The sequence below is a fragment of the Ursus arctos genome, unplaced genomic scaffold (genome assembly GCF_023065955.2).
Source record: "Ursus arctos isolate Adak ecotype North America unplaced genomic scaffold, UrsArc2.0 scaffold_19, whole genome shotgun sequence".
NCBI lineage: Eukaryota > Metazoa > Chordata > Mammalia > Carnivora > Ursidae > Ursus > Ursus arctos.
In genome coordinates, this window is record NW_026622863.1 from 28,423,066 (window position 1) to 28,438,035 (window position 14,970).

The following is a 14,970-nucleotide window of genomic DNA, read 5'->3' on the forward strand; positions in this document are numbered from 1 at the left end:
AAAAAAAATAAAAGAAAGAAAGAACAGCAGGTAAATAAGTTAGTAAAGACCACAAAAATGTGGGAGAAGAGCAACTTTCAAGGTTGGGATCAGCCTTAGGTTCAAAGTTCTTGCTTGAAACTAATCAAAAGTTTTTTTTCTTCTCAGTTAATAGGATTTGTTGAAATTTAATTCAGACACAGCAGTGTGGGCTCTGCAAACCTTAATCTGTGGCAGGCAGACAGAGAAACTCAGCAGCTCAAGGAGAATTACCCGGTTTTTCCTAGTAGACTTGAATTACTTCTAAATATGATCATTTTAGAATGTCAAAAATACTTGAGCAGAGGGTCCTGGGTAATGGACATGGAAGGTCATGAGCAACTGTCCTATTTCCCCAGAGCCTCCCCTACATAAGAGCCTGTGTGTGGGAAAATGAGAGATGTCCTGGAAAGGGAGAATTATCAGTGTAGCCCTATGTGGTTTCTTCAAAATGACAACCAACTGAGGGAGCAATATTCTATTTTATTTTATTGCTGAAAGTTAAAAAGGAGGCCACCAAAGTGATTCAACTCAGGGGGGAGGTGACACCTTATAAACAAAGTTGCTAGGAAAGGGGCCTGCAATCTGGAGTCAGAACACCAACGTGTGCTGTTCTTACTACCACCTGTGCTGGTTCAGTGTGATCCTGGGCGAGTTACTTATTTGCTATGAATTAGTCTCATGTCGTCCTCTTTGCTCACTGGTAACTAGGCCTCAAGATGAGCTCCATTCCGATCTTGCATGTCTAGTAAGGCCACAATGAAAAGGTGAGAGTGCAGACTGAAAACGTGCCATTAAAAAATCTGTAATGATTATAAGTGTATCATAAGCCCTCCGGCATTTAGATTAGATCATTACTTAGATTACTCACAAATAATACATTTTCCGCAAGTGATTTTTATATAATCACTCTTCCATTCATTAGTCATGGTCTGTATTTAGTCGCTTCTGACCAGGGATGTTCCGTCTAATCCCCAAAGGTGCCCAAAGCATGTAACTTCCTATGGGCTCAGTAAGTGTTATGGAACCTACTAGATCTGGGACACCTGGACTCCATTCGTGGCAGATAAGTTTAGCTGAGGTCTCTGAACGGTTTATCATAATTTGTAAATACATGTGCTACATTATCATTTTGGAACTTTGACCCAGTTGATCTTAGGAAGCAACTGAGTTACTTTGTGCTTTTTATTCATACACGTTACTATCAATACAAGAGAAGCCTCGTCTACTACTGTCCACTACTGTCCGGCAGCCCTTCGATTCTTGATTTGTGCTGGCTAGTTTCTAAAGAATTACGTACACACTCACAAAAATACTAGCCTTTTAGCCACAAATATCCTGAAGAGGATGCAAGTAAGGGGAGAATGAGCTAAAGAGCATACAGTCTGTCAGAACAGGCTGGAGCCTGGCGGTATTAACCAACACAAAACAGATGTCGTCCATGTGCATGAAATAATTTGACGTGACAGGTTGTAGGTAGGGTAATTTTGTGGGCATCTACCGGGCAGTGACAGGAACAGCACAGTGTGGTGAACTGGAACAGGGAGGGTGTTAAGTACACAAACTTTTTCATCCAGGCTCTAGGAATTTAAAAATTCTAGGAAACAACACCCGTATGTCCCACATAATTGGATATCTCAAATGAGATTTAGGGTACTGGATTAAAAAAGTAAGAAAGAGGGGCGCCTGGGTAGTGCAGTCGTTAAGCGTCTGCCTTCGGCTCAGGGCGTGATCCCGGCTTTCCGGGATCGAGTCCCACATCGGGCTCCTCGGCTAGGAGCCTGCTTCTTCCTCTCCCACTCCCCTGCTGTGTTCCCTCTCTTGCTGGCTGTCTCTCTGTCACATAAATAAATAAAATCTTTAAAAAAAAAAAAAGTAAGAAAGAAACAAAAGGAAGAGATCTACACTAAAGATTCCATCTGGATGGAATATGATCTGTCTCATTGGTTTTCTGTGTTGGGTGGAAGGCTTCTAAAACACTGTTCCAGGCAGACACTCTGGCTTGTTGTGACAAGAGAAAATAAGCAGCGTTTGAACAACTGGGTACTTCACTATAGCTCCATGTAACTAAACAGTGGAAATAAATGGAGGTCTCATGAGGGATGGAGTCTACTAGCTTTCAGACCACACTGAAAACCACAACTCCTGTCTTTTTAAGCAAGCTTAATGAAAGCAAAATATTAAGGCCTATGTGCCAAAATGGTCCCTTTGCACACAGACTAGCTCGTTTAAAAATGTTTTTCCTAACAACATGAATTATTTCTGAAAGTGATCACCTTAGAACGCCAAAAATACTTGAGCAGAAGGACCTGGGTAATGGACATGAAGGTCATGAGCAACTGTCCTATTTCCCCACAGCCTCATCTTCGTATGGCCATAGAGGGTCTTGTATGTGGAAAATGAGAGATGTCCTGGACACAAGTGCAAGCGTATAAATGTTTGACTCAGGATTTACAGATGTGTCTGTTATTATGAACACCGCGAGCTCCTGCTCTGGGCTGCTCCCTCTCTGCGAGCGTGGGCATCACCACAGCTCTCTGAAAGGCAGGCTGCTGCTTCTGTGTCCCAAATGAGGATGTGAGGCCACACTCCTAAGAGCTGAGATTTGAACACAGGCTGTCAGGCTGCTAAGCCCATCCTGATTAACCTGCTTTTGAGTGCATGATTTTGGATTAACAAGGAAAAAAAAAAAAGGCCCAAGACTAAGCTACCTGTTACTATGTAAACAGTCTGGCCCATTTTTAAATGGATCCATTTCTGCATATAAGGAGATCAACATCTGACGGTAGTGAGGCCCGTCCGACACCCCAGCCTCTACAATTACGTCTCATTTCACTTCTCTGCCAAGTATCCCAAGCACTTTGTGCCAAGCCAGAGCAGCATGCTGGATCCCAGCAGACAAGAGGCGGCCGCGGCTACTGGCTTCACGTGGGGGCTCACCGGGCTCAGACCCAGGCGCTGTATTTCAGGCCAGGCTCAAGAGCCTGACCCTCACTCTGTTTCATCCCCTTTCTGGGTGTGGTAAGAGCAGGCACGTTCAGAGGGAAAAGAACGGAGTCCAAAGAGATGCCTTCGGACTCTTTCCTCTGCCCATCTGTGGTCCTTGGTTACAGAGACAGGGAGAAACAAACCCATGTGAGTCATCAATAGGTACTTGATGAAAATGTAAAGACAGTGGTCTTGGACAACTTCCTATAATCATTATGGAAATCACAGTCTGGATTTCCTGGGACTTGCTTGGCAACTTCTTGAGACAGCAGGCTTCTAGGTGGTTTCCCCAATCCGTTCTGATGTACAGGCGATGTGCGGTGGAAAGTCACTAAGCTGCCTTTGAGCCTGTAACAGCAGGAGGTTCGCCACCACTGGATCACCCTAACCACAGCTGCCACCAAGCCTCAAACTATAAAAGCAATGAGGGGACAGCGCTGTGCATTCATTTAATCCAGCAAGGAATAACTGCAAAACATTATCAAAAATCTGTAAGGGGTCATAAAAGAGTTTTGTTTTTTCTATCTAGTGGTTGGTGGTTTTTAAATATGAAGTACCTCCCCTCAGGCTAGAGGGGTCACCCAGTACTCCAGTCTAGTGACCAATTATTCCGGGGATGCAAATGTAACAAGGCTGCCTAAATAAAGACATGCTCAATCTCAAATCAGATGTCGGGGCCTTAGGTCCTCGCTACTCCCGAATGAGCACAGATAACTTCTGTAGCAGAAAGGGTTCATATTCCATCCACACTTTTCCAAGACTTCTTTTTCCCTTACATCTCACTGGTGATCTGGGGAATCTCTCATCTGTGCAACTGTCAGATGACGACACACAGAGAACAGTGACACACCAGGCTGAGGTGTGGCTCAACTTTCCAGGTGTGGGGAAGGCACTTTGGCCGCAAAGCCCCCGAAACCTCCTGCATTGCTCCAGTCCCACTCTGATGGGCTTCAATGTGGATGCTTTTCTGTGCAGTAGGATCGGTCCCTCTGGGGAGCAAAGGGCCCTGCGTTTCTCTTAGGTCTTCTCAATGCCCCATCACAGAAAATGCCCCTTCCCCACAGATTTCATAAGCAGGGATTGAGGGAAGAGAGACAAAACGAGACAGACAATTATCACATGATGAGCACCGGGATGCTCTTCTGAACATACCAAGAAGGCGTTCATGGAATCATAGGAAGGAGGACAGGGAGGAAAGGACTCGGGGGGTGGGGGGAGGCATTGGTGCGAATAGCACTGAATGACAACCAATATAGCCAGCTTGCGACTGTACCACCAGTGTTACTGCTACAATCGGAGGCAACATCAATGCCAATAAATGGGTTAAATGTAAAAACAGCCCAAGAATAAGCCACCAACTGCTTCGCAGCAACCCCACCAACAATGCATAATCAGCAGAGTGGGCAGTGAGTCAACATGAGTTCCTATTTCAATAGCAGCAGGAGCGGAGACTTCTGGAAATCAGTGGAAATCCAGCAGTCGGGTTGGCTGGGACAGGCTTTTTGAGGAAAGGCGGCCATGTTGGCAGCTCCACCTGCAAGCTGTCAGCAGCAGTGGTACATGCTAATCAGGGGTTCCTGATTTCAACTGGGTTCAATAGGAAAAGGCTATATGACTATTGCCCCCAAAATTTTTTACACCGAATGAAATTTACACAAAAGCCGCAAGGCCGCCTTGCGCAGCCTGAGGCCACCTTGGCACTAGTGAAACACGAAGGGGGTGGGAGAGGAAGACAGAAGAGGGGGGATGGCCAAAAGGAATGAGGAAGAGAGAAAAGGAAGAGAGGATGTCCACAGCAAAGGTTTCATTGCAATACAAAATACTGATGGTAAGGAAAAAAATTGTTCCAGAAAGTTCCCGAAGGATTAAAAACTAGCTTATGCATCATGCCAATGAAGCAGGTGAGCACTTCCCTCTTTGAACTAGACCAAGACGATAAAAACAGAGAGACAAAATGGTGGAAGCCTCTTATATCTTCCTCTGCTTCACCCCATGCCAAAGGTAGGCTTTTGAAAGCTCCAGAAAATTATACAAATACTCCAAATGAAATCAGGTGAGCTAAAGGCTTACAGTTGGGGTTCTTTCCAAGAAACCCAGTGTTTGGCTTCATTTTCAAAGAAGCCCATTCACAATCCTTAACGGTCTCAGTATTTGAAAGTGGATGAAACAAGGAGGAAGTCCTTGGTGCCTAACTCCCAAGAGTAAAAAATTTATTGTGCTGGTTCTGAATACCAGACAGCCTGTCACTCAGGTTCCTCAAAGCCAGGCAGGTGGCATTTTATTCTTGGGCCTTTGGGCAGACAGGATTAGTCAAGGAGAGCATTTGCACAGCGCACAATACCGGGAAGTCGTTAATTGCTTGTATGGACCAACGTCGCCGGGCAGAGCGAGGAGACATCTGTGCGTGAAAACGTTACACCCAGGAGGAGGGAAGAAAAACACCAAGAAAATTAAAAGGGAAAAATATAGAATAAAATGAAAGCTTCCCACACATCTGATGGATTAAAAGGTACCACAATATACTGCAAAATCAGGTTTGAGTGACTAAAAATCTGAACCTATGCACAGCAATATTTGGATTCCCTCACCTCCCTCCCAACCCATCACACTCTGAACCCAGTTTCAATGTCATCGTTCTTCAGTTCAAAACACATTTCAAGATAAAAGGAGGCTGAGGTCAAGGTTGGGGTACTCTAGGAAGGATTGCAGGGCAAGTAGAGAAATGGGTGGAGGGTCTACCCTCTCCATCAAGAGCACATGCATGTGCGAGAAGATTCTCATTACTAAAAAGGAAGAAGTCCTTTGGTAGACTTGACACCAGACTGCTTCTGGTGTGTGGTTTGGGGGGCACTGGGGAAACTGGAAGCCTTGACCTCAGGGCTGTAGGACTATTTTCAGAGTGATGGGTAAGCAAGCACAAGTGAGAAATGGAGGGAAAGAGGGAGCAAGGCTGAAGAGCTGCCCTCCCGAGGGCACCTGCTAACAACATGAGCATCAGTGTGAAACTGGGGCCAAAAAGCGCTGTTTACGGAAATCAGAAATTATTCTATTAACTTCAAGACCGCCTCAGTTATTTACATTAGAGCTATTTTAGTGACATAAACTGAAGCATGGGTGGAAGTTGCAAAATTTTAGAAATGTTTATAGGCCAAGGCCTAATGTTTATCACAAGTTCTGGGTCTTCTGATTTGCCCCAGGAATAAACAATACTTCATCAACTATTAATAGTTGGTCCAGTTACCAAATATATGTTAGCATCTCTCTGAGCTTTCTAACATCCTATGAAATTTGATAGCTGGTTTTTGTTATTGTTTTTTTTAGGTCTCTCACATTTTTAAATGTTTAGGAACGAACCTCGGAATTCCATCTGGAGAACATTTGGGTGAATATAATAATATGACCTAAGTAGGGCAGGTTAAAAACACATAAAAACAAGAGAAACAAACAGTAAAATCCCCAATGGTTCTATAAAGCTTATTTATAATCTCCAAAACACTCTATAATTCCTTCACTGCTACACTTTAATGCAGTTATATTCTTTTCCTTTGCTCTTACTCATTTAACGATCTCAAGGGTAGAGATCTGAAAGAGAATAAAAATACGTGGGGAAAAAACTGGGGCTGAAAATAAAGACTTAAGCACAGAGAAATGCAATAATCTGGAATCATTTTGAGAACAAAAGTAATAAAAGTGGTATTATTTGACATGTCAAGCTAGATACCTGAGGATAAGAAAATACTCCTTGAGGGATAAAACTATATTGGCCTCTAAGAGGAAGGAAGATGGCCACTATAAGATATCATGGCTGTGTTTCATTTCCCTGACTTCCACATCCCCCGCCCTCTGCCCCATGTAATGGGATGGACATGAACAAGGTTCAAGGAGGGATGAATTTATTTCAGATTCATCACAAAATGACTCACTCGTGTAACTTCTTATGAGGTCGAACCACATGAAACTTTCTGAGATTAAAAATGGTCAAATATCAGTAATTGCATAGGATTTCACCTAATAACTACTATATGTCACCCGCTGAGATGTGCTTCCCTCCCCCAGAGCTTCTAGGGTTCTTATAATGTTCTATTTCTTGGCCTGTGTGGCTGTTAATTCACTAAATTATACGCTTATGATTTGTGAACTTTTCTGTATGTATGTTACACAGAAATACAGACGTTTCATATAAAATTACAATAAGTGTCTGTCCCCATTTTATACGGTCAGTCTCGGAAATAAAACTTAAAGATCACTTACTATACTAGGTCATCCGTAAGGGACTGTAACTGCCTGTTTTCTGTGGAGAAGCTGTATACTGGGAGTCATCCCAAAGTGAAGTATCACAGTCCTTCCCCTCCTCCCCAGCAGATCCTGTCTGATAAAAGGTAATTATCTATGTGCCTTTGGTCCCTCTTTATGATTATGGTGTTTATGGTGAAAGAAGCCAGACCGTGAAAAACATGAACGTAAGGCTTTTCAAATGCTTCTGCATTAGGAGAGTCCCATCGTGGAACTGGAGTTATTTGGACAAGGCGTGGCCTTTCTGCACTGTCAGAGTCAAAAGTGCTAATCCACCTATTTTCCCAATCCAAACCCAAGCATGAATAACACATGACATGCCTCACAGGAGGATTCAGAACTGTTTCTTTGACTAAAAGATCTCCTCAGCCCGGCCCTAATGCTAAAGAAAATTCCATTTACCCAATCATGAGTTCGTTTGACTATTATGTCAATAAAATGCCTACTAGCTAGCTTAGGGGTGCAGAAAACCTAAAAATTTTGAATGTAAAGGACTTAGGAAAATATAGGTGTTCCAAGAAGGTCAGTGACAGCCAGGGGGGCACAATTCCATCAGCGAGGTGAAGAAGGGGACTACAGAAAGGCAACAATCACCGTCCCCATTCAATGCAGTGGTTTTGTCCAAGGCTGGTCCTGTCTCAAGCATCAGCTCCTGCTGCTCATTTCAGTCACATGCAAACTCTAAGACTAGACAAAGTCAGAGGTGGCCAACTACCCGTGTAAACCAAGGCTAGACACTGCATTGCAATCAAAGTGCAGACACCTCTAACACTTGCTGGAAATTGGGTTTTTTATTTATAATAATTCAATTTTTTAAAAAACACATTTCACTTATACTCAATCCACCATTTCTCAATTACTTGGGGACAGTAACAAAGAATTCCTAAGGACTGAGCTGGTTAACAGCTTGGAGGTAGCTCTGTTTAAAACGTCGTGTCAGTTAAAAGCCAGTTTAAACCAGCTTCTCTATCTGACAACACAGAAAGAGTTCTTAGAAGCATTCCTACGCTCTGCCAACATTTTCTACATTGTCGTCACCAAAGGCTTCTGACAGCTTAATAGCTACATTAGGGACAATGAGTTCCTGAAGAACCCAGAAACACAAGGATGGGGTCAGGTGATTTTCATATAAACTTATCCATTCAGGTGGGCACTTCGGTGTAGACTTAGTAAAGTCTAAGACCCCTCAGAGATCAACTTTAAAACTTCTCACCGCTATGACGTTCTAAATATATGGAGATCCCAAGCCTTCAGAAGCATCCCTTAATTTGCTGACAAACATCAGAACACCAAGGAAGATATGCAGCTAAATTAGTCTTCCTGAAACAATGGGAATCACCTTAACAAATGGGGGTAACAAGGATAGGGTTAAATGGGGAGTGAAGAATATGGATTATAAGAACCAACCCACCCTTCCACACACACAATTCACAGTCGTTAAAACCAACTGGAAGGAACAAAGCAAAGGTCCTTCCAGAACAAACTAACTTTGAAAGTTAAAGACTACAGGGGAATTACTATCTTAGTTGCTGTGCATAGCAGGCAGGGAAACAAAGAACAAGAATCCAGAAGGAATAAGAATCGAAGGCCATGGCTCTGCTGCTTACCCGCTCCTTGTAGTAGAAGGAGCTGATGGAGACCTGCTCTTTCTCACTGCGAGTGGGGCTCCCACTGTATAAACGAAGGTTCCCAGGGGCCTCCGTGCGGATCTTCATGGGCGCAATCAAACCAGTATGATAAGCAGACAAGGCTGACAGAGACCTGTGGTTGAAAACACAGAATTAACCATACTGGCTACAGTCTTTCCATTTCTAAGTAGTGTCGCTCTTAAGCACATGATGAAACCAAGAGAAAAGATGGGTAAAATGGGGAAAAAAGGAAACTAAAAAAAAGAATAAAATGAACTTATAGAACAGAAAGATGCTTTGTCTGCAAAAGCAGAAAATACTTCTGACTGTATACATAGGAAATTCAAAGGAATCTACAAGCTAGTAGAGCTAATAAATAGGAAGCCAATCTATAAAAATCTACTTATTTCTATACATTAGAAACAAACATTTGGAAATAAATATTAAAAAAATTTCATTTAAAATAGCATCAAATACCTAGAAATAAATGTAATTTAAAAATGTGCACTGAAAATACAAAATACTGCTGAAGAATTAAAGAAGACCCAAAACAATAGATATATACCATGTTAGTGAATTGGAAGATTCCATATTATTGTCAAGGTGTCTGTTTTCTCCAAACTGATCTGTAGAGTCAACACATTTCCAATCAAAATATGAATAGGCTTTTTTCTGTAGAAACCAATAAGCCATTTCATATTTTTATAAGAATGAAAAAGACCCAGAGTAGCCAACATAATCCTGAAGAATGATAAAGTTGGAGGACACACCCTGGCAGATTTGAAGACTTACTATATAAAAGCTACATTAAGAGTATAGTGTTGGCATACAGAGAAACCAACAGATCAAAGGGGAAAAAAACAGACTCCAGAAACAGACCCACAAACATAGGGTCAATTGATTTTCAACAACTGTATCAGTGCAATTTTTTTTAAAGAAATACTTATTTGAGAAAGAGAGAGAAAGAGCACAAGTGAGGGGAGGGGCAGAGGGAGAGGGAGAGGGAGAAGCAGATTCCCCACTAAGCAGGGAGCCCAACGCAGGGCTTGATCCCAGGACCCCGGGATCATGACCTGAGCTGAAGGCAGACGCTTAACCGACTGAGCCACCCAGGCGTCCCAATTCAATTTTTTCTTAATCAATGCAAATTCAATGAGAAAAGTCAGATTTTTCCGTAAATGGTGCTGGAACAATTATGTACTTCTACTGAAAAAAGTGAACTTTGACCCTTATCTCACATAATACACAAAAATTAATTTGAGATTGACTATAGGCCTTAAAAAAGGAATCTTTATCAACTTAAAAAAGAAAATTGAATATTTTTGTGACCTTGGGTAGGCTTTTTTTCCTAGAACACAAAGGCACTAACCATTGAATTTTTAAAGTGACAGATAGGACTTTTTCACAATTTAAAACTTCCTTTTATCGAAAATCATTAGGGAAGGAAAAAGGCAAGCCACAGATTAAGAGAAAATCAATACATACTTCTAGCAAAGAATAAAAAACTGCCAGAATAACCAGAATAAAAAACTACCACAAATAAATGATAAGAAACAGTCCTAAAGAAATGGGCAAAATACTTGAACAGGCACATCACAAAAGAAGATACCCAAACGGTCAATGAGCACACAAAAGCTGCCCAACATCACTAGTCATCACCACAATGAGATACCACACACCCACCACAATGGTTAAAGCTGAAAAGACTGAAAACACCTAATTTTGGAGAGAATGTGGAGCAACCAGAACTCTGCAACATTGCTGGTAAGATGGCACGACCAATGGGGACAGACTTTTTGGTGATACTAAAAACAAAAATCATACATACACCTATCCTAGGACCCAGGGTTTCTACTCCTTGGGTAGGGAAATTAATATACATGTCCATAAAAAGACCTGAATGTGTAGGTCTACTCAAAATAGCCCCAAACTGGAAATAACCCAAATATCCCTCAAGAGGAGAATGATAAACAAACTGTATTATTTCATACAATGGAACCACTGACATACATGGCTATATGGATCCATTTCAAAAATATTGAGTTGGGGATGCCTGGGTGACTGGTTAAGTGAGTTGGTTAAGCGTCTGCCTTCGGCTCAGGTCATGATCTCAGGGTCCTGGGATTGAGCCCCATGTCCCTGCTTGGCAGGGAGCCTGCTTCTCCCTCCCCATCTGCACCCTCACTCATTATCTCTTTCTCAAATAAATAAATAAAATCTTTAAAAAGTTTATTAAAAAAACAAAAACATTAAGTTGAACAGAATAGGTGAGACATAAAATAGCACATGCTGCATGACGTTCTGTTGAGATGAAGTTCAAGCACAGGCAAAACTAAAACTGCAATGATGGAAGTCACAAGACTGGTTTTCTCTGGGTGAAAGGATAGGGAACCTTTGCTCTGTATCTTGGTCTGGGTGTTGGTCACAAGGTGTACACTTCACATCCGTGTGCTGTAAATTATGCCTCAGTGAAATGCTGTTCTGATCCAAAGTCCAGATACACATATTCTTGTTTCCCTCTGAGAGTAGGCAATTGTTTTTTAGTACAATCTTTCAAATAAGGAACCCAAAGTAATGTATGGGGTCTCTGACACTTAACTCCCCACTCCTGTCAGCCAAGGTCTCATCTGCCGGGATTACTGCAAAGATTGGCAGACTCTCAGGACAGCAGTAGTTCCACCTCCTTTCCTGTAAATATGCTAATTATATCACATGCAACACACCTAGGTGTTTGCAGCGGGAGGGCTTCTGTGTTACCCCGCTGCCGCACTGCAGAACCAGAGGTCTACCATATATAGCTGATAATATTTAAGCTTAAAAAACCAGTGGTATGGAGGAGGTTGTGCATGTGTGGGGGCAGGGGTGTATACCAGAACTCTCTGGACTTTCCACTCAATATTGCTACATACTCAAAACTGTTCTAAAACATAAAGTTGATTAATGAAGAAAAATAAAACCCTTTACAATATGATCCGCTCCCATACATATACCTGAGAAAAATGAAAATCTAGGCCCACACAAAAACTTATATATGAATGCTCATAACAGCCTCATTCATAATAGCCAAAAAGTGGAAATAACCCAAACATCTATCAACTGATGAACAAATAAAGAAAATGTGGCATATACATATGATAAAATATTATCTGGCAATAAAAAGAAAGGAAGTTCTGACACATGCTACATGTATGAGCATTGAAAACACTACACGAAGTGAAAGAAGCCAGTCACAAAGGCCCACATAACTATATGATTCTATTTATATAAAATGCCGAATAGGCAAATTTATGTGCAGCCATCACTACAGTCAATTCTAAAACATTTTTAATGACCCCCAAAAGAAACTGCACCCCCCAGCTGTCAACACTCCCAAGTCCCCCATTCCTCTAGGGCTGGGCAAACACTAATACACTTTCTGTCTATATCTGTAAATTATACAACAAGCCACTGAAATTATTTTAAGTGGGTCAACTATATACTATATGCATTATACGTCAATAAAGCAGTAAAAACACAAAAAAACAAAAACAAGAACAAAAAAAACAACCAGTAGTAATAATAGGAAACACAGAGCAATGTGCCAGGAATGGTTCTAAATGCTTCTCAGGGACGAACACGTTTAATCTTCCCAGCAACTGAAGCAAGTAGGTGCCACTATCATCCCCAAGTTATCGTTGAGAAAACTCAAGCACAGTTTAGTAACTTGCTTAAAGTCACAGAACAGCAGGGCCAAGATGTGCACCCAGTGGCTTGGCTCCAAAGTCCACATTCCCATTTGCTACTTTAGATTGCTTCTTAAAAAAAAAAAAAAAAAAAAAAAGCAAACTAAAAAACCCACACACAGAAAAATAATGGAGACCAGACAGAAAGCATGTTAAATTGCTGACAGTGACTCGCCAAGGAAAAACAGAGCTTTCAAATTTTAATTTAAAACTTCCATACTGTGAGTTTTTCCAACCACTTAATGTCATTTTTAAAAATTTAACATGTTTTGGTAATGTTAGAAGTGGCGTATTAGTGCTGTGGACCTGCAGATGATCTTTTTTGTTACTTTTCTATTTGTATTGAATATTCAGATAATACTTTAGCGATAGGGGAAAAGCCCATTAAAAAATAATTTGCCTTGTTTTGACAACAGCTTTTATCAAACTACTTCTTCTGGTGGTTTGGTAGTAACCGGACCTCCCAAATCTCAGCTTAGTGGCAATTTCATGAACCTCATCTTTCTCGAATAAATCTTAGAGTGGGTATTTACTGAAGAACTAAAACCACTTGTCCAAAGACAAACTCAGTGCTCACTCCCAGATGTCTGCCCACTTATGGCCCCATGAACGCAGCTGACATCTGCATCTCTCAGGCTCACCTTGGAGTAGGTTCTGTCGGAGACACTGCTCGATGCATCGTCATCGGCCTTGTGAAATACACCAGATACCCTGACAAAGGAGACACCACATGTGCACATCAAGGTCAATGAGCTGCACGTGGGAAATCCTAAGGCAGCCCTGGTCAGTCCTGACTGTAGCCATACGTAACAAGGACAAAGGTCAGAATCTCTAGGATCCAGGAGGGTTGGGATATGTGTGGTGTGGAAAAAATCTTCTTGGGTACCTTATATTTCTTTGCTAGGGGACCCGCCCTGTGTTGAGAATCACAGATCTGAATAAGATTCGCATTCACACTCATCAGAATGAAAGAATAAAAACTCTAATTCAGTCGAACATTCCTAGGATATGTCTAGAGAAGCCAATTCAACATCAAACCATTTAACACTACAGCAATATTCTGAGTTCTCAGGAAACAAAAACAAATGAAAATTTCCTGATTTTTCGGAGATTTCTTTATAGACTATAGGACATTCTGAGCTTCTTGCTCGCAAAATCGAGAATCAGAGAACCAAAAAACAGACCAACCTGCTCCGCAGAACCTGGCCCCCGAGGTCCTAGGGAAGGGAATATTGGCATCCTGGTATGACCCATAGGCTGTGGTCACCCGGGCAAAGGTTGGTAAGGGTGGAGTGACGGAGTTTGGGAGTGCAAAAGGGTTGCTGGAAGTGCTATCTTCTTGGTTCTGAAATTTAAAAATTAACAGAATAAAAACCACAAGCTGTCTTAAAGCTGACTTACAAAATAAGGATACATTTGTTTGGGGAGGAATAAACAAAACCAAACATCAAAGCATAGGTTGGTACAAGAATCCCACCACAAAAGACTCAAGGCAGGAGACGAGCTGGCGCAGGCAGGGCTCCAAACAACTCTGGTTTCGTTTCACTTTTTGCAGGGAAGTGTCTTTCAGGATCTAGAAAAGGCACGAAACACAGTCAAGAATAGCAACATTCCTTCTCCTGATTCACTTTTATTCTTCAAAGCAGTGGGAAGTCGTGAAGACTCAGGGAGACAGGAGCGTGGCTGTGTCTGAGGGTTCCAGTGCAGCATCCTACTTTCCACCTGCTCTGGAGGCTCACGGAGCAGATTCGAGAAGCCCTCTCCTTAGCCAGGGCAGGCACAGCTGGAGAGGGCACATTTCTTTACTGTGACTTCTACTCCTTTCCTCTCCTCCTAGCTTAACCCCCACCCCATCATGAAAATCTCAGTATCCTAGAAGTAATACCCAATGCAAGCCAGGGGGAACAGATTTCACTTTGATAGGAATTACAATGTGTATATATATATATATATATATATATATTTTTTTTTTTGCTTCTGTAAAAATATAAATCCTAACATTTTAAGGCACATGCTATAGACATAAACTGACACAGATACTGAAGACAGGCACGTAAACTGGGCCTGCGTGGTCCAATACAGAAGTCATTACCCACACAGGGCTATACAGCATGTGAAGTGAGGTAAGTCTGAACTGAGATGTGCTGGGGCGCGTCGGTGGCTCAGTCGGCTAAGCGTCTGCCTTCGGCTCAAGTCATGATCTCAGGGGTCCTGGGACTAAGCCCAGCTTCAGGCTCCCTGCGCAGCAGGGAGTCTACTTCTTCCTCTCCCTCTGCTTCACCCCGCTGCTTGTTCTCTCTCTCTCCCTCAAATAAATAAAA

At 42.1% G+C, this 14,970-nt stretch overlaps 1 protein-coding gene across 6 annotated transcripts in view; it reads right to left on the reverse strand.

The window, feature by feature from the left end:
- Window positions 1-14,970, reverse strand: part of WDR59 (WD repeat domain 59) — an 80,965-nt gene that overhangs the window by 15,976 nt on the left and 50,019 nt on the right. For 3 of the 6 annotated variants that reach the window (XM_044382508.3, XM_044382506.3, XM_044382507.3), the window contains exons 15-19: window positions 14,127-14,222; window positions 13,838-13,994; window positions 13,291-13,360; window positions 8,907-9,060; window positions 5,348-5,404 (exon numbers count right to left, since the gene is read on the reverse strand). In XM_044382508.3, coding sequence (XP_044238443.1) covers window positions 5,348-5,404; window positions 8,907-9,060; window positions 13,291-13,360; window positions 13,838-13,994; window positions 14,127-14,222 — 534 coding nt within the window. The remainder of the gene's footprint in view (window positions 1-5,347; window positions 5,405-8,906; window positions 9,061-13,290; window positions 13,361-13,837; window positions 13,995-14,126; window positions 14,223-14,970) is intronic. The other 3 variants (XM_026495225.4, XM_026495223.4, XM_048223661.2) reach the window with 1 other exon arrangement.